At 43.8% G+C, this 24,524-nt stretch overlaps 2 protein-coding genes across 3 annotated transcripts; one reads left to right on the plus strand and one right to left on the minus strand.

Moving 5' to 3' along the window:
- Positions 1-7,191: 7,191 nt before the first annotated feature.
- Positions 7,192-11,973, minus strand: LOC146287221 (breast cancer metastasis-suppressor 1-like protein-A). Of its 2 annotated transcripts, XM_084699609.1 has the most exons (10): positions 11,049-11,970; positions 10,862-10,952; positions 10,570-10,697; positions 10,401-10,480; positions 9,868-9,964; positions 9,591-9,680; positions 9,399-9,463; positions 9,163-9,202; positions 8,788-8,914; positions 7,192-8,637 (listed from the first exon to the last, which is right to left on the minus strand). In XM_084699609.1, the coding sequence occupies exons 1-10, from the start codon at positions 11,182-11,184 to the stop codon at positions 8,520-8,522; spliced, it is 972 nt and encodes a 323-aa protein (XP_084555735.1). In that variant the 5' UTR covers positions 11,185-11,970; the 3' UTR covers positions 7,192-8,519. The 2 variants fall into 2 exon arrangements, with proteins under 2 accessions (XP_084555735.1, XP_084555736.1); XM_084699610.1 differs by lacking the exon at positions 9,163-9,202 and having other exon boundaries at positions 11,049-11,973.
- A 3,442-nt stretch (positions 11,974-15,415) lies between these two features.
- On the plus strand, positions 15,416-17,867 carry LOC146287222 (NF-kappa-B inhibitor alpha-like). The gene is made up of 6 exons (XM_084699611.1): positions 15,416-15,727; positions 16,233-16,338; positions 16,554-16,761; positions 16,889-16,977; positions 17,057-17,311; positions 17,500-17,867. The coding sequence occupies exons 1-6, from the start codon at positions 15,483-15,485 to the stop codon at positions 17,530-17,532; spliced, it is 936 nt and encodes a 311-aa protein (XP_084555737.1). The 5' UTR covers positions 15,416-15,482; the 3' UTR covers positions 17,533-17,867.
- The last annotated feature ends 6,657 nt before the right edge of the window (positions 17,868-24,524 follow it).

Below are 24,524 nucleotides of genomic sequence, written 5' to 3' on the forward strand. Positions count from 1 at the left end.
CAATCGACTCCGGTAATGAACAGATGGCGAGGCGAGGTGGGGCGCGGCGGGACGTGGCGAGGCAGGACGAGGCGAGGCAGGACGGGGCAGCCATGGAGGTAATACCCGTATAGGGCCGTCTGCGTGGTAATGAGACACTGGATCCTAAATGATAACACAGCGTTTCTGCTTGGTGCACACACACACACACACACACACAGAGAGATACCTGAGTCTAAATGATAACATAGCGTTTCTGCTTGGTGCACACACACACACACACACAGATAGACAGAGAGATACCTGAGCCTAAATGATAACACAATGTTTATGAGCTGCCATGTGAGAAGACTCATCAATAATACAGCTGGGATGGCTGATTGGCTACAGGGACTTGGTCCGAGATCAGGGTTGGGGTGAGGAGATGGAGGGAGAGAGGGAGAGAGAGGGAGAGAGAGGGATAGAGAGAGGGAGAGAGAGGGAGGAAGGGACAGAGATAGAGAGGGATGGAGGGAGGAGGGAGTCCCAATAGCCATCCATGTACTGTAGGGATTCGCAGTGATCACCCTCACAGTACATACATAGAATATTCTAGTATACATCCATAATGTATGGGTAGACTAGGCCCATCCCCCTATAATGGGGGTTACTGGCATAACAACGTTAATAACAGTCTCTCTAGGAAAACAGGAAGTTACAAAGTCGTTCATTAACATCATGATTAGTCTGACTACTTTACAGTAAGAGGCACTTTGTAAAAGCTCAAAATCAGAGCAATCGCTATTGCTTCCGTAAAAAAAGGTTTCTGTTGGGAAAATCGTCAGGATTCCATTAGTGATTCTCCTGTCTCCTTGTAGTGTCTCTGTACCCGAACCCATCAGACTTCCCTCCATTTCACAATAAAAGCCTTTTCAACAAAAGCTCTGTGTTCTTGCATTAGGTCCCTGACAGATAATGGAGCAGAGCGCTTCTTTATAAAGACGCTTGCACACGTAACTCCATTCATCCTCGCTTCTAACATGTATGAGACGGGTGGATGGGGCCATCTCTTTCTAAGGGACTTCTTTATGTGTGTTCCCCTGCCCGGTCTGTGGGCTAGCACCAGCCCTGGGGCAGGACTGAAGCTCAATCAAGCTCAGGGTAGAAAGGATGGCGAAGGTATGGAGAGGAAGACTATTTAGTCCTCTTCCTCCTCGTTGCAGGCAGGGTTATGTAATCTTTGGGAGGCCAGAGTTGGTGTTAGAGATAGGGAGGCTAGGGTTGGTGTTAGAGGCAGGGAGGCTAGGGTTGGTGTTAGGGGCAGGGAGGCTAGGGTTGGTGTTAGAGGCAGGGAGGCTATGGTTGGTGTTAGAGACAGGGAGGCCAGGGTTGGTGTTAGAGGCAGGGAGGCCAGGGTTGGTGTTAGAGGCAGGGAGGCCAGGGTTGGTGTTAGAGGCAGGGAGGCTAGGGTTGGTGTTAGAGGCAGGGAGGCCAGGGTTGGTGTTAGAGGCAGGGAGGCTAGGGTTGGTGTTAGAGACAGGGAGGCCAGGGTTGGTGTTAGAGGCAGGGAGGCCAGGGTTGGTGTTAGAGGCAGGGAGGCCAGGGTTGGTGTTAGAGGCAGGGAGGCCAGGGTGGATGTTGCAGCCTCGAGTGATGCAAGGCTGCAGAGCTATTGTCAAGGAAGGCTGTGTGTAGTGTGCTAGTGCGTACGCGTGCGTCTGTGTGTGAGGGAGTGTATGTGTGTGTGTTAGTATGTCTATGTGTGTGAGTATACAGTGTGTGTGCGTGAGTGTGTGTAAACAGTGTATGTCAGTCTGTGTGAGTCTGTGGACACAGTGAGTGTGTGAGTATAAAATGTGTGTGTGTGCATGTATGTGCGTGTGTGTGAGTGTGTGTGTGTGTGTGGAAAGAATGTGTGTGTGTGTGCACAGCATAATATAGTGGCAAGATATAGCCAGCCCAGGGAAAATGGAGCATGGTCAGAAGTTCATACTTATTTATTTATAAACAGGCTGAGCAAGGCTCTGAGGCTGGTATTTAACATACTCACAAGGAATGTGCTTACTCGTGTTGACTTGAGTACTACTAATGTTCCTTGTCATTCATAGAAAATAAGCCACATTGTTGGAATTTAGCAGGATCACATTGATAGCATTAGCAATCAGTGATAGCATTAGCATCAGAGGACAACAATGACTTCTTTTTGACTCAGGGACAGCCCAACAGCGGGTACATTGTGTATTTGGTTGGTCTTGTGTCTTCTGACTTCAACACGGGTTTCTCCATCATTCTAGAATGAAATTAGCTTCCCACAGCCACAAAGACCCAAAGTTGAACTGAGGGCCTCGTGGCGGAGCAGCATCCCCAGGCCCTCTACAGCCTCACTGCTACAGCTCAAGGCTTTTACCACGGACAAGCAACTTGATGAATATTCATGTCTGCAACAGGCTGGAGACACAACAGGATTTGTTAAGATCTTCATTGTGTCTCAGACACACAGAGACACACCTTCACACACACACATACACACACAAACACAACAGGCTTTCAGTTTTCACTCTCTACAACAAACCCTCCCTTCCTCCCACTTCAGTAGGCCCCAGAGTCAACCTCTTTTCCCCCATAGGTCATTACTGTGTGGGTTCCATCTGATCGACTGGCCCTGTTCTGTCTGTAAGCATGTAAGCACACACACGTTCTATACACACACTTTTCTCTCTCTCTCTCTCTCTCTCTCTCTCTCTCTCTCTCTCTCTCTCTCTCTCTCACACACACACACACCAAACACACACATTCTATACACACACACCAGACACATTCTTTACACACTCACATATCCACGCAGTCAGCAGGACAGCTCTCTCAACGATGCTGACAACAAGAGGCTCATCTTTTCCGAGAGGGAGAGACCGCCTTTGTTATCCCTTTATTGTCCCCTAACAAAGTCTTGTCGGGTGACCTTTGTTGTGTCATAAACAGAAGTGTTTCTGAGTAATCTGGGAACAGGCCCATAAAAGAGGAACTAGTGTCAGCTCAGTGAAACAAATTACACAGAGAAACACAAATGAATGACTGACAAGACAGTGCTGTATGAGTTACTGGGGATCAATATGAAACAGCCTCATGAAATGCGCAGTTGGAGTTTCCTGAAGCAGATCAGTGGAGAAGAAGCCTTCCGGAAAGGCCTGGTCACTCCAGCTACAGGTGACTGATTTCAGCACGGCCACCTAACGCTGCTGTTTCATCATCTTCATCAAACGTGCAACCGGACATTTAGAGGATGAGATAGACAGACAAAGAGAGATAGAGGACAAGAAAGAGAGACAGAGAGAGACAGAGTACACACAGAGAGAGAGAGATCAGGGAGTAAGACAGCGAGAGTAGAGAGAGAGAGAGAGAACTGAAACAGAGAGAAAAGCAGAGGGAGAAATGAAAAGGGGTAGTAAAGCAAGAGAAACACAGTAGAAGAAGGAGGATGGGTGGTTCAGGATGGAGGGACAGAGAGATGGCGGTAGAGAACTGAGCAAGGCACAGTAAATATTTCCCTGTTCAACTGAGGGGGAAGGAACTGACCCTAAATTCAGCCTCGTCTGTTCTCACAGAAACATTCTCAGATCCTTTAGCCATTGAGGGGGGGGGGGGAATAAGCCTTTTACTACGCTCCCACTCCAGCATCATCCTCCTGACAGCCCTAAGACTGCTGCACACAACAATCTAGTGCCCAGCCACCCCGTCCAGTCCCCCTCCCTCCCTTACCCCCCTCCCTTAATGGCTAAAGGATCTCAGAATGGTTCTGTGAGAACAGGCGAGGCTTCAGGGAAGTATTTACTGTGTCCTGCTCCTGAAACCTGACTTGTGGCTCATGGTCTTCTTCTACATCCTCCTCCAGGAGGCCCTCTCCAGGAGACAGCTTCGTTCTACTGGGACTGTTCTGGGATGGAGTGAGTCTGCCATCTCTTCTTCTTCCTGAGTGTTTGATAACAGTAGCCTTGAGAACCAATCACATTTCTCACTGGACATGGTCTCTCGAAAATGCTGGTTAGGCATTTTCTCTCACCCAAACACCCCTCTGCCTCTGAGCTGCCCCTCGATGTTTGTGTGTGTGTGAGTGTATGTGTCTGTCAGGAGGCAAATGTATGGGTGTGTGTGAGCGTGTCTGTGTGTGTGTATGAGTGTATGAACGAGTGTGTGTGTTGTCCTTCAGAGTTGAGTGTTCCCTGCATGTGGTAGTCTGATTATCTCTACCCAGGCCATCTGAATTTATAGATTCTGAAGTACCAGATCCATTAATTAATTAATGGATCTGTGTGTGTGTGTTTGCCCAAGCAGAACAGGTTGAAATGCAGAAAACCACATAATCCTGATGATCTGAGGCATCTCATTAAACCTGGCTTCTCTCCATCCTCGTTTCTTCAGCAAAAAATAACAAAGGAAAAAAACTGCTCTGCAGTTTGTCAGAGAGCTTCCTAGAAGGCCAGTGTTTCCATGTTGGAAATGTGGGGAATTCCTCAGTGGAGCTTTACCCAGAAATGAAAGGCTTGAAACACCATACCTGTCTGAGATGTGCTGCGTTAGCATCCTGTCAACACAGCCAATTAGGACTGCAGCCAAAAGGCTGGATGAGCTTTCTTCTCAGTCCACTGAGTCTGTGTCCAGTACAGCACTGGCACACACACACAAACACAGACAGCCCCTTCAAAATGAGTTGAGCTAATTCAGGCTCAGATAGATTAGCGATGTGCCCCAGCACAGCATCTACAGACTCCAGGAGGCCGGTTGATCATTTGACTAAATTTCCATATCAACCACGTTCTCAGCCTGTGTGCTTAAGCAAGGAGGGTCACATTCTGAACATGTCTATGTGACTCCCATAACTACAACACTCCACCAGCAGACTGTGGGTCACGCCTGCATGCAAGTGCTCCTTTCCATATCAAGCCTGTCAGAAGGTGACCTGATGAAACCGAAGCAGGCCTGTCACCTCCAACTAGCCCAGTGAGCTGACAAAGGTAACTTATACTGATGCACTTACTGGCCAGTATGAAGTGTACTCCCCTCTTCCCTTCCCTCCCCTCCCCCCTGCCCCCTCAGACAGCTGAAAGAGGGTGGGTGTGCATGACAAGCGATACAGCAAGCTGCTAATGAAGAATTCTAGGGCACTGCAATAGCACCACTAACACACCTAGAGAAGGCTAATTTGGTTGGGAGAGCCACGTGTCTGTGCCAAGCCGGAAATAATGACCCTGGAGGGCACAGTCTTGGTTAGCACTTCCCTTCTCCACTGAGGAGTAGCTTCACTGTTCTTTGTCATGAAAGGTGCGACTATGAATGTGTGCTTTTTACCTTCTAGTACAAGCACACGCCAACACATGCATTCAAACACACACCCACACGTGCACACACACACAGGGGCAGGGATATAAGTAATTTAGCGCAGTGTCACACTTTCACGGTCTACTTAGCCCCAGTGTTGCAGTAAACACGTCCCAATGACCCTTCTCTTTGGGTTGCTCATGAACTATAGATGGACCAGAGGCCAGCCCAGCACTCATCCATCTGGGCCTCATCCCAGCACTCATCCATCTGGGCCTCATCCCAGCACTCATCCATCTGGGCCTCATCCCAGCACTCATCCATCTGGGCCTCATCCCAGCACTCATCCATCTGGGCCTCATCCCAGCACTCATCCATCAAGGCGTCAGCGATCACTCCACCCAGCAAGAACCCAGCCTCCTAACAGACTCACTGGTACAGAACTGGGGAGTTAAAGGTACAAACAGAGGGAGTATGATAGAAGGAGAGAAACAGAGATGGAGACAGAGAGAGACAGAAAGAGGGAGAGAGGCAGAGACTGACAGAGAGATAGAGGCAGAAAGAGGGAGAGAGACAGAGAGGGAGAGAGACAGACAGAGACAGAAAGAGGGAGAAAGGAAGAGTATGAGAAGGAGAAAGAGATCAATAAAAAGTGAGAAATGAAAAAAGAGACAGAGAGAAACAGAGTGTATGAACTGAGCTGAGAGAACTCTCTGGAGAGATGTGGAAGTGACACATGATCCTGCTGTGGCCTCTGGTGTGGTGATAGGGATCCTCTCCCCACACACCCCATGCAGCAGTAGCTAGCTGACATGGCCAGTGAGTTGCCTGTCACTAGACCAGTCTACCCCCTCCATCCATCCATCCATCCATCCATCCATCCATCCATCCATCTCTTTATCAGCTGGGAGGCTTACTTCAGCAGGGTGCCCCAGATACAGGATCCTCCTCCATCCTGTCATCTAGTTCAGCCGGCTCCAACAAGATGGAAGTCTACTGACACTCGCTGGCAGAAGGGGGGTACTGCATGTTGAACTACACCAGGGGTGAAACAAGTCCACTTCTTACTGCATGATAGAAGTGGTTGTCTTCACTGACAGATGCTTTTATTTCAATCTATGGTTGGCACAAGTATTATAAAACCAATTTTAGATCTGAGCAAATACAAAAAGAAGAAACAAAATTTGGTTCCTGAGAAAAAACTGTTTTATGATTCATGGCGGTGATGAAATAGGAGGATCATTTGACCATATCCTGAATCGATCTCAAATATGTGTTAATCTACTGAGTGCCCCACTGGCAGAAACTACGGCTGAAGAGTTGACCAGCTCAGCAGACTCTGGGCCATCATCAAAGGGCAATACTCAGCACTTTCTAAGCAAGCCCCTCCTCATCCAGAGGGATCCAGCAGGCCTGGGAGAACCTCAGAGGTGACTTTGGTTTGAGCCTCATCAGACAGGTCTGGCTTAACCGCGGAACCTTCTGGAGTCAGGCAGCTGGGAGGGGAGACATCATGGTCATTCCAGGTGCTGAAACGTTATATTCAGATAGTTCTGAAAGCATACCGAGATGTGGTTTGACCTGTGCTGAGGACATATCCGTCGAGCTGACACTGCCAAGACAAGCAGATTCAGTCCTCACTCGATCAGCAGACATTGGCTGATTATTCACGACTTGCATTGTGTTAGTCACTAGAAGATAGACCTTTTTACAGGCTGTCACATTGGGCTTTGCACATGCCCATAGAACTGCAACTAAACCCTCCAGACAATGAAAACCTCCTAGGGAACCTCCTAGGAAGGAGCGGGTCATCGAGGGCCCCCCTCCTCTTGAGATGGAGGAGTTAGGGACAGCCATAACAAGCAGTCTCATCAAGGTCCTTCATTCCCATTTGTACGTTCACAAGTGAATCTTCCAGTACAAAATGAAATAATTTATTTGCTGTACATGCATTGGCACAATAATGTCATACAAGCTGCATTCATCTTCAACATTAGCACAATCTGAAAATAGGATTTAGGTTTTGGATGATGCAAGGTAGTGAGTCTATTTTCTACTTAAAACATTAAAAACCTACTTTTGTTACATATTGATGGTATTTCAAAAGTAAATCTTTACACAGCCTAAACCTAAATATCAATTACATAATGATCTTACATCAGTTCTGAGTACAATACTGTTGGCAGTTTTTTTTATACAGGAAGAGATAAATCTGTCTCTTCAAACCTATCATTTGTACACACACACACAATCAAACAATCACATGTGCCCACAACTGGGACAACATGGACCGGTCACCTTTCCAATCATAGTCATCACTCTGATCGCAACATTAGAAGATAACACTCAAACTCACTGTACAAAACTGAACTCATTATACTGATGAGAACACATGATAACTAGTGTCTATTCTGGACACCTGGACTAGCACTTAGGCCTATGTCAGAGAGAAAGGGGGAGAGGGAGGAAGGAGAAGAGGGAGGGACTTAAAGGAAGGGGGAGGGAATGGAGGGGAGTATGGGGAAGAGGGAGGGAGGTAGAGAAGGTGGAAGGGAACTATGTGTACAGCCAGCTATGAGTACATTGAGCTTTTGTAAGCGTAGTGTTTATACGGGGGTCATTGTGAGAAGATGAAGGGTAGATGACACACATGCATGGCAACAACAGCAGGCCAACAGTAAAAGTATATCAAGCTCACAGTGAAGTAAACTCCTCTATATTCAGGTCACCCACATGGAAGAGGGCTTACCTTTGTAGAATAAAATAGTTGATAAGGAGACTTTAATTCTACTATTGCACTCGTTGACCTAAATTTTACATACCCGTTTCGCCTATAGCTTACACTAAGCCATAGAGTAGATTCCATTTATCAACCTATTCAGTGATTATCATCCTGTCAGCGATGCCCCTCCCCTAATGCCAGGAAGGCTTCACCACGTCTACAGGACTATATTCAGGAGTTAGGCACCATCTTGTTAGAAAGGCACACAGCGCCCAGCGGTCATGGCGCAGGTCAGTTCACAGCCACCCTCCCTTTTTAGCAGCATGGGATCTCCAGTTCACAAAATGACACTTGGTGGCATCGAGGAACATCAACATACAGCAGATACACATTTTAAAAAGGAGACTATAGGAGGTTTCCCTAACAGTTAGGGGGAGCGGGAGGAAGGGATCTGCCTCGTTGGGTGTCAGAGAGCCCGGAGAGCCCCCCCAGAGGGCCGTGTGGGGGCAGGGTGACCTGGGGGACTTTAGGAGTGCTTCACGGTGTATTTGCCTTTCTGCAGCTGGGAGATGTAGAGCTTGGACTTGGTGCCATCCAGACGTTTGAACCACACCTCTTCCTGGTTGATCGTGGTGATGATGGCACTGAGGAGCAGTGGAGGAAAATGACAAATTGCTGACAGAAATACCTATTTGAACACACAAGCATGCACCAACAACTACATTCTCCCAGATGCAAAAAGATGGCTGAAAATGCTATCTAAAACTGATATCTAAAACTGCTCTCACACACACCTGGTGGGGTATCCGTCCTTCCTGTGAATGCAGATGACCTGTCCTCTGCTGAACCACTGGCTGTCGTAGAACAGCCTCCCATCCTCAGACCGTGCCACATGGTGGGGTCGCTCTGGCTTGGTGGGCACTGGACGGATACAGAGAGGGAGGGAGGGGGACGGGGAGGGAGGGAGGGCAAGAGAGAGGAATAGGGAAGGAGCAGAGATAGAGAAAGATGGGGAGGGAGACAGAGAGAAAGGGAGACAGAGAGCACAGTGTCAGGACCTAAATTAAGAAAGATCACGCACCTCCCAGATAGGACTTATTCAAAGTATTTACTTATTTGAGCAGCTGATGAAACTAAAATGTATGTATGTATATCAGAGGGTCTCCTACCATCCACCTTGACTCTGTGGGGCCCCAGTGATGCCATTGCCTGAGACACACACAACCAACCAGTTCAGAAGTCAAAGTCCAACCACCTACCAGCTCAAAGGTCAACCACCTACCAGCTCAAAGGTCAACCACTTACCAGCTCAAAGGTCAACCACCTACCAGCTCAAAGGTCAGAGGTCAAATACAACAACTAAACCAAACACAAAATACCATTGTTGTGGTTTTCTGACAAATACCTTTCTTATGGCGGTCCAGTCCTCAAGTATATCCAGGTCTTGTAGCATGTAAACAATATATGGACGTACAGAGAGATTAAGGAAGGCATACTGCGCACACTTGAAACTCCCATCAACACTGACGGTTTCTAAGTGGGGTGGATAGCAACTTAAACTTCAGAGGAAACGCAAGGTGTGGAAATGAAAAGATATCTGAGACGACCACAGGCTTGTTCTTCTTGACAGGACAGAAAGGATCCTTCTTTTTATTCTTCTTGGAGTGCAAACCGTCATTCCACAATTCTGTAACACAAAAGCACCAATCAGAATGGGCGTAGGTAGCGACAAGCTTTTCTTGAAAAAACTGCAGCGGAAATCTCCCACTCATCACTACCTCAGACGTCCGTAACACACTGTGTGCTTCTGCCACGTGTTCATCCCCCACTTGTAGCGTGACTATGTACATGCGTCAACGTGATCGATCCCGTACCTGAGGTTATGTCAATACTGTGTCTATCTTCCTCCAGACGTCGGATCTTCTCCTCCAGTTCACTTTGAACGGTGTCCAACAGAAGTAGCTTCTCACTCTGGAAACACAGGTAACAGATCCACATGTCACGCTACGAGTGCTGAAATCACAGTGCTCGGTCAATGACATGCGGAATCTCTGAAGGCTCTGTGAGGGTCATCGCCATTCTTTGGCACCTTTGACATCAGGTGCATAATTGTATACTGCGTGTTCTTTTAATTTATTATGCATCATTCTTCCTGATCTGTTGATGCTGCTATGACGATAGTGGGATGCACACGGTTGTCAGGGAGGATAAACGCACCTGATAAAAACAGCATTGTCCGACATGGGCTCTTTTACTGACCAAGCACTACACAGAGAATCTGCACACCCCCTACAGACCACTATGTCTACCGATGAGCCTTAACGAATGCCTTCTCAACACATGCTCACAATGCACAGCATCTCCTGTATGGTGATTCATCAGCACTTTGACACGTTTGACCCCTCACCTCCCAGTGCTGGCAGGCAGCCTGGATCTCGCAGTCGTACTTGTTCTTCACCGACTCCAAACACAGTTCACGGTAAATCCCTAGAGAGAAAACGGCATTCCTCCAGGTAAGGCATCTATTCACCCTCATTTCATTCGTCATTAAAGTCTCTTGAATATAGTCTACTGACCTGCTACTTTAGTCCTGATCTGCATGTTTTCTTGTAGGTTGGCCAGAGGGTCCAGATACTCCTGAGCACAACCAGAAATGACTTCCTGTAGCTTTAAGTCCACCTGGTTCAGTCTTTCCTTGTACAGCCTGGACATATACACGCCCACACACAATTATACATGCACGCCACGCGGGTGACACACACACACGGTATATTTTGAAAACGTATGTACATACCAGACAGACAGATACTGTGTATCAGCAGTGTAAGACAATCATGCACATTTGCTGGCTATTTAATTATATCTTACTGCTCTTTCAAGTCAGTGAACTGTTTCTCCAGGGTGGTCATCTCGTCCAGACATTCCATTCGCCTCCTTTCGCAATCTTCGTCATCCATCTCTGAACACACAACAATAACCATAAGCGTTCGGCAATGCATTAGGAGTTCAATAAGGTTGGCAAGTTTACAGGTTGCAATTTACAAAACTTCCCTACCGGAGCTATCTCCATCTTCAGACACAGACGAACTGACTGTGTCATCTTCGTCGGTGCTGCTGGCGTCTTGCTCAGGGTAATCGACCTCCATTTCCTCATGGTTGCTTTCCTTCTTTTCTCTAGAATGTACTGGCATTATGCTGCGCAAGATCTAGCTAGTACGATACTACGGATACGGACAATCCACTTGTTTTTTTAAATAACTGCGCAGTTTATGTTCAACTCATACAGGACAGCTTACCGTGGTTAGCTAGCTAGTAGTTAGCTAACTACACAACTAAAACAGAAAACATGGCCACTTCCATCCACCAATCGACAACGGTTGAAGTACCGGCACTTTGCCGCAGGGAATTGTATTCTTTTTAATTTTTTTCAGAACAGAACAGAGTAGATCAGAACAGTTAAACATCATGCAAAATGTTTAAGATCTTTATTATACGTTTGTATCGTCTTATTTTATTTCTGTTGCTCGATCATGCAAAAAATAAAGAATGATGGCAATCAATTTTCCTGTAATTCTTTTTTGAACCAGAAGAGAGCAATGCAGTCCCCGTCTGATTGTTCCTATGGGACTGGTGGGAGCAGGTATGTCACTCTAGTATTAAACTCTTTAAATCTGTCCAATTATTTACTGGGCCACCCTTCAAAAATAACTTTAGGTCAGAAATGATTCATAGCGGGATATACTCATTAGAATGCATATAAAGTATGCATGGAAATGAAATTGGATTAATGGAGCACACAAGCATAATACTCGACGTTGATGATAAAACGTTGATGATGAATTTGGGTTGAGGTTGGTTCCAACTGCTCACTGTTGTTCACGCAGTAGGCTACTGCAGAACAGAGCCTCATGTTTACCGCAGTGGGGCTCTTTCAGGGGAGTGCTTATTTAAATCTAGAACATCCTACTCATACAGTGTTGGTCTACATAAATAATTGGCCTAATTCATCTTTTTAGGATTTTGATTGTGTATCAGCGAACAGCAGAGGGTCTCATGGAGCGCTAAATCTAGCAGTGGTATAAGGATAGTATTGCATAGGTGTTTGATTAGAAGATTATTTAGTGTAAGATTATTTTCAAAAAATGAGGTAGGTAGTTCTTTTTTTATTTTATTGACACGAAGTTATAAAGCATTTGGGACAAAAAAATATGATAATGTAAACCCATGAGTTAAAAAGTTAATGAAAAAAAGTCCCATTAGTCAAAAGAATCCCGCTGGCAGAGTTTGTTTTATTTTTTTATTTTAAGGATTAAAAAAACACGACTTCACAACTGTAGGAGTTGTGAACTTTTAGCAATCATAACTCTAACAAAAATAATGCATCGCATGCACGAGCACACACTATATAGGGCCAACGGTCTATGACACACCCACACACACAAATACACACACACACAAACACACACACACACCACACATACACAGTAATATGGGACTGTCTAACCAGTATTGACATGGAAGTGACCTTTTAACCCCAGTCCAGTCCTAGTTCAGTCCTAGTGGCACCAGGGCTTCGGGCGGCTGGTCAGTTTGTTTGATGGGGTAACAGCACATGCCCCCATCACCATGGGAATACTTTCCGAATAGATGGGTATAACCCCTACTCCGAAACACACCCACACTTCCCCGAAAACCTGAACTCACACATTCAGTCTGAAACCCTGCAAGCAACAGGGGAGGCATACTCTCAGAGGGCTGATCTTAGTTCATGGTTTCAATTAATTTGCTTCTGAAGTCCATTTGCCCAGGGGTTTTCTCATTTTATCTTTCAAAAGGTGAAACATGGTCCCCGACATAGCTGTGTTACCAATGAACAAAATATACTTTTTTTTTCTTCTCATTCCTTTTGTTCACCATACATTTTACTATCTTTGCTCACGCTCGTTCGTACACAGATTATACTTCACACATCTGCAATGCTCTGTGTTCAGTGAAAGGAAACTGCAAATTGAACTATGACAATCAAATGCATTTCCAGAACGCTTCACAAATGTCAAGGGAGTGGCCTTGGCAAACATATGCAAAACCATTTTTTTTTTTGTCAATCAATCAATAAACGTCGTTAACACCTCCTAACCTCAGACGGAAACCAGTCATTCATCTGTTATTCAGGATGAGAAAGAGAATGCAAAGACACTTCACATTACATATTCCAGGGGCACATTTTGAATACTATTGTAAGGGTAAAGTCCCTTTGTTACAGTGGCAACTTTTGACTCACCTCCTTCAAGGCGATGTCAGGACCATGTGACAACCTTTCTCAATGAAAAACCCTTTTTCACATCACTTCAACCACACACTAACATATCTAAAAGATGTGGAAATAACTGTGAAATGGGGGTTTATATTAACCTGACTTGCCAAATGGCTTGTAATTCTCTGGAATGTCATCCTTTAAAACTGGAAAAAGGGCAAGCACCCAAAAAAAAAAATGGCAGGTGATTGGATGAACAATCTATCACTGTCTAACTTGTATTTGCCAGTAGTTCCTCTGAGGACGCTGATTGGGCCAAACCACTGTCCGAAACTGACCATACAAGAACCAGGAAATTACAGTCAATGAGAGACATACATAATGTGACAATAATGCCATAAACTGACAGTCAGGGTCAGTAATGATAATTGAAAATGAAAAGAGACATGCAGAGGGGAGATTTCTAGGTGTGCCCTTGATTTACAGTCAAATGCTCTACAACTGAACTATACCCATCTGTGTACGGGCTCTATAAATACTATATGTGTAAGTCTGTAGCTTGCTATACATAGAGAACAGGTCAGTCAGGAAAGGCTTCTGGATAAGGCCACATTTATTTTTACCAGGTAGCCAGGTACCATTAGTCATGTAGGGGGCAATGTTTAGTAGCCAGTGTGCATGACAACCGCATGTAAACAAAAGACAAGTGGGCAACAATCAGAACACAGAACTGGAAGTTCCATTTAATGTGCTGTGTAAAAAGTCTGACCATACACAGACACAACAAGCACAATCCCCAAAAAGTTGGTACATGATAAAGTACACAATGTGTACAGTTTCTGTCCTTACTATCACAGAGAGAAGAATGTAAGGAATCCACCACGGACAGGAGACGCACAGGGACGCATGCTGAATGTTCTCTTCATGACATTCAGCAGAGTATGACGCACACTCGCACCCTGCTGAGACTGCTCCTCAGGGAGGGTGTGTGTGTGTGCGTCTATACACCTAAAGCCATCTTTGAGTATCAGCCTATAAGAGGTGTGATTGATCGTCTTGGAAACAGTTGCTATGTTGATAGATATGGGCGTATCAGTGGGCAAACAGAGGAAACCCTGGGCTTTTTAGTTTGTATGTCAAGAGCAGGGCGCCTGCGTAGATACTCTTAACACTTAAAGCCTCTACAATACAAAGGACTTCCCCTGCTCAACATCCACAAAGATTCTCATCCTTCAAATGGGGTGGCGTGGATAAACATTTTACAATTTCCCAAAGGTTACCTGAGGCTGTCTCCCAAGTTTTGGGAAATCATAATTATGTGGACGTTTGACATTTGTGTTACTACATTTGTAGGGTTATTCCAAATGCATCTCAATGAGACATAGTGTCACAATATGTTTCTTTTGCAAGTTTCCATGAAGCAAACTTTAAGGTTTCCTCCTTTCAGAAAAGAGGAAAAAATAAAGTAAAAGGAGCAAAACTAGTTAAGTAAACAATTATAACACAGAGATAAATGCAACATTGGCTTCAACCAGGTTGAGGCCATTCTCATTTCTTTGTTAATACTGTACTTCACACAATTGAAATTGTACTTAATGATTTTTAATGCACAACCGACAATGCATATGTGTACTTAACGTAGGCTTACATTTTTCGCTTGGGCTCAGATAAGATGCAATGAAATGTGCACACCATGCAAATGAGCATATCCAGAAGAACTCGTTGCAACTTCCATTTATTTACCCTGGTTGCAGATATACATCTGTTCATCTGCACACATTTTCTCAGCGCGTCACATTTAGAACTAGAAATGTGACATTTTGTTTTTACAATCTTTGTTCTAATTCAGCTACCTAACTTCAGTAAATGTGGCATAACTTCAAGTAAAGTATACCTGGGTTAGCTCTACCCATGACAGGATATTCAACTCAGTCGTCTAAAAGCAGCTGTAACTAATTCTAGGCTATTCGTTTTTGTTCACATCTCATTCATTAATGTTGGCTAATAGGAAACTACAGGTTTTCATTCTTACTCTACGGATCTATTTAGGGGGAGTTTTCTCCATTAAAAACCCCAGTCTATGAGTTTCCCTAGATAACTCAACGTGGAAATCCCCTAAGCAGCCTAAGCAGCCTCCTCCCCAAGCTTTAAATAAAATGCACCTCCCTCGATCCACTCATACTCAATTCAAAGTTAGCCACAGAACAGTCTACTTCAGTGTCAGCCATATTTGCTATGGATGTCTATAGAGAGTCGAGTCACAGCCAAATGGATTACTTTGATGAAATGGATCTTAAACATGGTAAAGTGTTACCTTGCCATGAAGATCGCTTTGATAGCGGGTTGGAATCGTTAAAAGAGGAGGAATATAATAACCTTGCGAAAGAGTTGGAGGACTTAAGAGTGGTCGCTATAGAAACCATGCCAAAGGAGTGCGGTTCTGAACCCTGGAAAAAAGTAGTGACCGATGACGGAGACACGTAAGTACATTTTTTATGTTGCAGCTTCAAGTAGGCTAATGCTTTTAGTAATAAATAACTATGTTTTTTTAAATCATTGAAGGATTCTTGTTTTAAGACCGCCTTGCATATGCATTAAAATGCACTTCTATTAGATGTCATAATAATATAACCAAGTGAAGATGGAAGAATTAGCCTCGGCTATACATTCCCTAATAGAAGTTTGCAAGTAAACAAACAAGGAAAAAACTCTACTCGGTCGAGTGTACCTTACTTTGGCACAGAATCTAACATGGGCGGCGCTACATTCAACAGTGCGCATTCAGGAAAGTCCCTGGCGCTCTGCCAGGAACTGATAAAGCATTATGTGTCGAGCCACAACTAGTGGAAATAACCCAGAGAAGAAAAAAAAATCCATTCTTGCGCAACGCATTAGTGCTCAGCTTTGTTCTTTTTTTCAGCCACTTCCTCCGCGTATTTTAAAGCACACTTTTTTAATCAAAGCTTTCCACCCACTTTTTAACAGGTTCCTCCACCTCGCCATTATTCATGAAGCCACAGAATATGCGTTCCAGATGATCAAGCTGTCTCAAAACGAATCATTCCTGAATGTACAGAACAACCAGAGACAGGTAAACCCACGAGAATGACCATGTGTTAAACAAAATTAACTTGTGTGAAATTGTAAACACTTCCAAGCCTTCTTTATTACTTTAATTATAATCAATAAAACTTGCTTTAAACTAAAAAGTACATTACAAACAGCTTTTAATCCCCATCTAATGCCATGAACAATGCATCAGATAAGGATGTGTCATTAAAGGCCTTCATCTTCTTCTCCCTTCAGACTGCGCTCCACCTGGCTGTGGTGACTGAGCAGCCTCACCTGGTGGAGAGGCTGCTGAAGGCCGGCTGTGATCCCAGGCTAGCAGACAATAGCGGGAACACAGCCCTTCACGTTGCCTGCAAGAAGGGTTCCCTTGCCTGCTTCAGCGTCCTCACCCAGAACTGCCACCATCACCTCAGCTCCATCCTCACCGTGCCCAACTATAGTGGTGAGCCTGCTCCACCATTTTTAAACCCTCCCACGCCAAGCTTATTAGCTTTTAGAACTAGCTTCCATGTATCTCACTCATCTTGATATTCTTTGGTGTTCTGACCTGCAATCTTCTCCTGTTACAGGACACAATTGTCTCCACCTGTCGGCCATCAACGGCTACCTGTCATTGGTGGAGAATCTCATTCAGTTGGGCTCAGACATCAACGCACAGGTAGGTGTCAGGTAGGAGACATGAGAAAAGTTGAAAAAAGACAAGTGGATCTAACTTGACTGTGTTCCTTTTCCTGTAGGAGCAGTGTAGCGGTCGCACAGCCCTCCACTTGGCCGTGGACCTCCAGAATCCCTCCCTCGTCCACCGGCTTCTGGCCCTTGGGGCGGACGTCAACAGTCTGACATACGGGGGCTTTGCACCATACCATCTGACATACGGCCGACAAAACATGGAGATCCGCCACCAACTGTACGAGAAGACAGCTCAGGACCTCCTGGAACTTCCCGAAAGCGAATCAGAGGAGAGCGAGGAGGAGTTCATGTCAGATGATGAGGTGAGCTCAGCCTCATCACCTTCACACACATCATGTGGTCAATCTGTCCTCCACTGCCTCTGGACACACTTGCGCTCTGTCCATTTTGCACTGTTAATGTTCCAGATAACATGGATTATGACACAATGTTACTTACATTATTATTTCTAACGTTACGTTTTTTGTCTTTGGTCTTTCGTTCTCTGCAGATGTATGATGACATCAAGTTCGGGGAGAAGTAAAGATGTCGTCTGCACCAATGTGGTGGTGTGTCGCTGCTGCTGGCTAGTCTGGCATACGGTCAGGAACGGCCGGTCTAAGAAGGCAGGGGTGCCCAGCTCAGAGCCGGCCATGCCCCCCAAACTGAAGAGGCCATTCCGATTGGTCTGGATGGACCAGTCGCCTCAAAGATGTTCCAAGGCACCAGGCGTCTGACCTCAGAAGAGAACGCTACAGTGTTCATGTACTGTATATAATAGAGGATATTCTGTAACATACTGTAAATAGACAGACCAGAGAGATATTTTTATATATATTGAATTATATTATTCGTGAATAAAACATATTTTGAAAATAATTCTGAATTTGTTTTTGAATATCAATGGATTCTGACTAGTTGCTTTCATTTTGTGAGAGAAAGTGATTCTTGGACTTTTTGATACAGTTGACACAGTACTGTCTCTTAAGACTCACTGCTTCACACTACTTTACTGTAAAGGAAAACCATCACGGTAGTAACGTACAGGCTTCAGAAAGTCCCACTCAAAACCCTTTGTACATTCTGGGATTTCCTGGTAAGGGTGAGGTCACTGGTTCACTGAGTCATGTTATCAAACTCTCCAGGACATGCAAGAGTCAATGTCATATTTCACTAAGATGTTCCTGAGAATATGTGACTGATTGCGTGGAGTGAAGAGGAAGTTAGTGCCAGGTCACTGTACTCAGGAACACCATTTTTGAAAAGAGGAAATCTGAAACTTTTCAGATCGTCATCAACCTCCGCGTTACGTTGCCAAGGAAGCAATGTCCAGCCAGGAGCTAGCTCAGCTGACAGGATATAACTAGTTAGCAACAAGGGAATACTGCTAGTGGTCACAGTTAAAAGGAACAATACTTCGCTCTTATTCAAATACACATGAATACTAAAACAAATATATACTACTTCTGTCGTTTATCTTCATTAACGCTAAAGAGAGGAAATCCCCCCAAACAGCCTGTAGAAGATAGCCTGTTTCCACCTTAAAAAAGGTGTAAACGTCAACTTTCTTGTTTCCAGTGGGTGTTAATCAACATTTTGTCTTGATCTGAATATGACCTCTATGTTTTCTTTGGCCCAAAATAAAAAAACAACTAGCTTTCTTCAGAATTGTCCAGAAGTATATCTATATAAGGTATTAAGGTTGAATACAAGGTTTTAAAGGAGACTCTAATGGTTGTACTTGGATAGTTTAGAGATAAACATATCTATTTCTGATACTGTAGGAACAGGAAATGGTTTTCGAATTTTGAGTAGAGAAGGTTAAGTAGGTCACAACTACTGTAGTCGTGTTAATGGTAGTACCCATATCATGTGATCTAGAACACTGAACCGCAACAGGAAGTCACAGCTGAGTTTTGCACAGATCAAGTCCCACAAAAAAAATTCCCAGCTTCTTAATCAGTCCAACTGAAGCGAAGCTTATTTAAGACACACGTCAATGGTAGATGTGTAAATGTCTCACTTGCACACCTGGGAACAGACATCTGAATGAATAAGAACTAATAATACAATACCTTGCAGTACATGGTGGTGTACAAGTACTGATGTCATGCTAAGTAATAATAAATAATAAAAGTCCTACATTTTTAACCAAAGTAACATACAGAAAGGGAAACTTGAACCTTATATTTGCAGTCAAAAGCCCTAGCACTGAGCAACACCCATCTTAGTGATCATTTGTATAATGTCTGTGCATCAGGATGAACAATCTTGCAGAACAGATTTTTCTCCAAAAATGTATTTATTGAATGGAACAGGGTAAATATACAGTAAACAAAAAGTAACATAATTCCATCTCTGGGGCTTACTTGTCCCGTTCTCTTCACCGATTGGCTCCAAGACAAGAAGGAGGTATGTCTCTGTGTCAGTCTCTCTTCACTGATTGTCTCTCAGACAGGAAGGAGAAAGTTCTTAGCATTAGTCTCTCTCAGCTAGGGACACCAGGTGAGAGTCCAGCTCAGACTCACTCAGAATCCTGCATGCAGAACAGCAGGTTTCATTAACAAAACAATAACAAGCCACCAGGAATTATAAATAGACTGGTACAGAGTCTGTTGGGGGCGAATGTGTGTCGATGTATTCCTTGCGAAACCCAACCTTGCAGCTTAACAACTTCTCACTCGACTGTGAGTCATTGGGACCTGAACAATACATCTCTCTTTATAGTTCCATTAATCCAAAATGAATCCAATGTTCATCAAATCTACAGTTTGACAATTTTATATTGGTGTTGGCCTTCAAATCGTCGATATGGCCACACTTTCTTTGAGATGGTCTTAATAGATATGATGACGTGAACGATTTACCTGAACTTGGGGTTCTCTGTTGTGACAACCCCCACCTCCAGCTCAGAGGGCTTGAAATCAATGGACAGGACAGTCGACAAACAGGTGATAGCCGTCTGAGAGAGCAGTAGAAAGATGCCTCTTACACAGCATGTCCACCGGGATTTCGTAACCGTACTTGTACTGCCAGTTAGAGGTCTGCCTCGTAACGGGCCCACTGCACCTGAGATTTACTGTCCGCTGAGGCGTAGTGGGGAGGGGGAGAGAGGATAAGAAGTAGGGAGAAGAGAGGGTAATGAAGTAATTTAGGATCTTCACTGTTTCACAGTGCACAAGCTTGATAAGAGACAACGAATGTCCGGTTTCTTTGAGTCACATGACTCTGCCCTCATCTGGAGCATGATCTTCCTGGCCGACCTGTCATTCCTGACATCACACTTCCGATGTTCTATGGAATTCTGAACAGGTGAGTGACAGTAGAGGCATCTAACGGCTTGTCCTAGAAAGGCCAAAAAGTTTCAACTGACATCATTGTTAAAAAAGTATTTTTTCGTGATGAGTTTGTAAATACTTACTGGTACTTTCTTCTGTGTTACTACCACTGCACAGTCTTTTCCTCTGACTGCTACAGATGTGAGACCTCCTTGGTTTATGGCCTTGAAAGCATACTCTGTTGACAACAGTTTTCCATAGTTTCAGAATTTGTTTCCTGAAATGTTATGCCTAATGCATTGTTTTCTCCCACCCTCTCTCTCTACCTCTTTTTCTCTCCTCGTGTGTCTTGCGTACCTTTGTCAACTCCATATCCTATCATAAGTATTTACTCCAAGCTTACTAAATGAAGCACTTCTTTGACCCTTCCACAATTGAAACCCAAGTGGTTTCAAGTTTGTGAGATTATATGTAGACTACAATAGATAGATCTGGTATTCTCCTCCAAAATGCACTGTATTTACATTTAGTTCTTTAGCATACGCCCTTATCCAGAGTGACCTACAGTAAGTACATGGAGATTCCCCCAAGGCAAGTAGGATGTAGTGCCTTGCCCACGGACACAACGTCATTTAGCACTGCCGGGAATCAAACCAGTACCCTTCGGATTACTTGACGAATTCCCTAACCGCTCAGCGACCTGACTAGAGAATAATCCCCTCCTCAACTCATTTTGGTCTATCTCTCTCTTTGGATAGGAATGAAGGTGAAATGGGGGAGTTTTAGTGAAAGAAACATTTCACAATGTGAGAATCAGAGAATTTCCATCTGTTTGTTGAATAAACAGTATGCTACTTTTGTGATAACAGTGATACTGTATGCACAGGGTTTTTCCAGTGTCTATCATTTCCAGAGCCAACTGGTGACTGTATTGGATCATTGTCAATGGGGAGTATGAAGTCATGGCTAAATGTGAAACAATTAACAAAAAATGTAGAGTATCCTAGCTTACATCACACACACATGCATATACACACACGCATACACTCAGACACACATTGTCACACACGCAGGTTACACATGCATTCACGTGCTTGTAGGCACACACACAAAATTGTTGTTGCCAGTTTAGTCAACACTATGGCATGTTATGGCTGGTTGGAATGATCTTTTAAAACACTAGACCTTTACTGTGACACATTCTGGCCTCTAAACCACATACACATTTTCAAAAAATGTTCAATGTTGTCCCATACTTGGAAATACACAAACAATTGAAAAACCTTAGGATTATACCGAAGCGAGCAATGTATATATCTGTATATCGGTCTGTCTGTCTGTCTGTCTGTCTGTCTGTCTGTGTCTAACTCTCTCTCTCTCTCTCTCTCTCTCTCTCTCTCTCTCTCTCTCTCTCTCTCTCTCTCTCTCTCTCTCTCTCTCTCTCTCTCTCTCTCTCTCGCTCTCTGTCTCCATCCATCCACCGACTGTACCTATCTATCCAACAGAAAAGCACCTGTCTGAGCCCCCTCCCCCGTGTATTTCACAATGAATGAACAGACAGTTAGTTCAGGTCTGTTCCCCTACCTCCATTCTAACACGTCTACCACCGCCCTCTAGACAGCAGGCCTGTCTTGTAGAGAGGAAAGACCCCCACCCCCGTTCCCTTGGTTGTCAGGCGTGGGCCCGACCCTGTCTTGGGGAGCAGGGGGATCTCCACAAACAGTGAGCGTGTGTATTTTTGACACATCACAGCAATCTAATGGTTAATATTTTCCAAGCACATCGGAGGTTTGTAGGTTAAGCGACATTCACTTAACATTTAACTGAGAGCATCTCAGTTGGCTGGACCTTTCTTGGAAAGTTTTACATAGGGGTTACCAATTAGGTTATAAATGGTTTTACTATTTGTGTTTTATGTTTTTTGAAAAAATATTTGTTACATTTTCTGTATTATTTTCTGAAAACGAAGTGTATTCATTTTAATTTTAATCACAGAGGAAAATACACCTGTCTGATGTTGCTTAGGACTAAGATGTCCATGTTTGCACGTTTGATAGTGAGGTGTTCTTAAGTGCAACAGCAGGAAATATGACTGTTTATCAGATTATGATTAGTTGGAATCTTATCTAATTTATGCTATAAATAACCACAAGATTTTTAAGAAATACTAACCTCAAATTTCTTAAAAGACCTGGATACAGTAGAGAGATTAGATTAAAGGAACGAACAGTATTGGAGTCAATACAAGCTAGTTTACTAATGTACTTCTTTCTGTTTCACACACAAATGAGAGAATATAACAATTAGGCTTCACTCAATCCTGCACAATCTGTCTAAAAATATATACACCATGGTTACATGACCTGACAGAAACTCCCTCCTTGCTTGTGCTTGGTCTCCCAGACAGGACTGTGGGCGTCTAAAAGCTCTGACATGCTTCCACGTACCCTCTTTGTGGTCAGGTGCTGCAAAACCTTAGCTCACACCTGCTGTTAGTGGTGCCCACGTACACACACACACACACACAAACAAACACACTCATGCACGCAGGAACCAACCAATGGTGCTTCACAACACCATAAATAAATGTGCTATATGTTTTTTTATAGCCTGACAACTACTACTAAGTGTGTTCTGTGCTCTATATAAGAATGCACAGATATCCACTGTGTTTCCCCAGGAATAACTAACATTCAAGAAGGTAGAGATGACTTAAAATAGACTTGAATCACATATAATACATACAGTATATACACACCCACACACACACAGGGAAACTGCAAAAAGATCACACAGTGTTTCCTTTTGGCTCTCAGCATTATAAAACTCTGGGCTCTTAGCATTATAAAACTCTGGACCTTCCCTTGTCCTTGTTTGTGCAGATAAGTGGTTAGAATCCCCATCTGTTGTGAGGTAAATACAAAGCGCTGTAGACAAAGGGATATGTGATATCTGGAAAAGCCCAAACTTGGGTTTTGTCTGACCTGGGTTAGTGCCATTTGGGTCAATCTGTTTGGTTACAATGCTTTTCAAACTCTCTTGGGAGTTTCTTGCATTGAATTGTTTCCTTGTAGTAGAGGATGAATATTAACTAGGTTTCTATTTAGTTATTATTTTATTACTGCAGGTATCTGGTGTCTTTCCTGTTTGAAAGGGTATGAGTTATATGAGATGTCTAGAAGAAAAACTTTCTCATCAAAATTTCTCATTGACCTCTTTTCCACGTTCCAAAATATCTGTTTACCCAATCTGTTCTTTTCTATAAAATCAAAATCTAACATTTGGATACAAATTAAGTTTTTCCAGAGCTTAGCTGTGCTTGCGTGTCACACAAAAGTCCTCCATTTTGTCGTCATGTGAATGACGATGAAGGAGGATGCATGCTGAGTGTTAACTGACAGGTGTCATTGTAACAAAAGTCCGCACAGTGTCAACATGTCACCGTCAAACGTTACAGTAAACACCATGCTCTAGGATGAATAGCCAAAAGGTAGACAAAAGGCTTACAAGGAAGAAATTCTTCTGCACATATACCCACATGGATGGCCATGGAGACTGTAATAACTGTTGTGAAAAAACAAAGACAAATATGCAAATAGCCTGCTCTTCACATGCAACTGTGGTGAATGAGCTCTACAGCTACTTACCTTTTATTTATACAACATAAGCTTTTATTCAGAGCGACGTTGGCCTGCAAATGGTGCATACAGAAAGTACAGCGTGAGATTCAGTGGTCAGAGTCAAGTAATAGTCTGTATTCACTGGAAACATTGCAAAATAACCACATCTCAAATTCCAGACGCAGAGAATAAAAAATGATATTGCAATGCAACAATATTGTCTCAATTACAGTGCAACAAAAATATTGATTACAGCAGCACTAACATTGATTACAACATTGATTACGGCAGCTCCAAAATTGAATAGATTAGTTATAATGAACAATTAGACTACTATTACAACAAGCTATCACAAGCAATCCACATCAACCTGGGGATTTCTACAACAAACACAACATTGCTTCAGAGAACAGCAATAACTCTCAACACCAAGAAACCGCATTGAGGAAGTAAACATCGTTTCTGTTCACAGGCTATCAGGAAACACAAAACCTCTTCTTCTTTTCCTCCTTTTCAAGCCTGAGAACTTCTCACCAAACCAGCCGAGACAGAGTATGTTTTCAAAAAATGCTTTTCCAGCTATAGTGTTTATCAGGTTCCACAAGTGAGCTTTCTTGTCTCTTAATCATCTCTCTCTG

The sequence above is a fragment of the Hypomesus nipponensis genome, chromosome 6 (genome assembly GCF_054491055.1).
Source record: "Hypomesus nipponensis isolate SF chromosome 6, ASM5449105v1, whole genome shotgun sequence".
Taxonomy (NCBI): domain Eukaryota; kingdom Metazoa; phylum Chordata; class Actinopteri; order Osmeriformes; family Osmeridae; genus Hypomesus; species Hypomesus nipponensis.

Excerpts from the sequence above, each read along its gene's own strand:
- LOC146287222 (XM_084699611.1), top strand. The coding sequence starts at position 15,483 with ATGGATGTCTATAGAGAGTCGAGTCACAGCCAAATGGATTACTTTGAT. Across the intron at positions 15,728-16,232 it reads GTGACCGATGACGGAGACAC|GTTCCTCCACCTCGCCATTA; the intron begins GTAAGTACATTT and ends ACTTTTTAACAG. Across the intron at positions 17,312-17,499 it reads AGTTCATGTCAGATGATGAG|ATGTATGATGACATCAAGTT; the intron begins GTGAGCTCAGCC and ends CGTTCTCTGCAG.
- LOC146287221 (XM_084699609.1), bottom strand. The coding sequence starts at position 11,184 with ATGCCAGTACATTCTAGAGAAAAGAAGGAAAGCAACCATGAGGAAATG. Across the intron at positions 10,953-11,048 it reads TGAAGATGGAGATAGCTCCG|AGATGGATGACGAAGATTGC; the intron begins GTAGGGAAGTTT and ends TTGTGTGTTCAG. Across the intron at positions 9,203-9,398 it reads ACTGGACCGCCATAAGAAAG|GCAATGGCATCACTGGGGCC; the intron begins GTATTTGTCAGA and ends TGTGTGTCTCAG.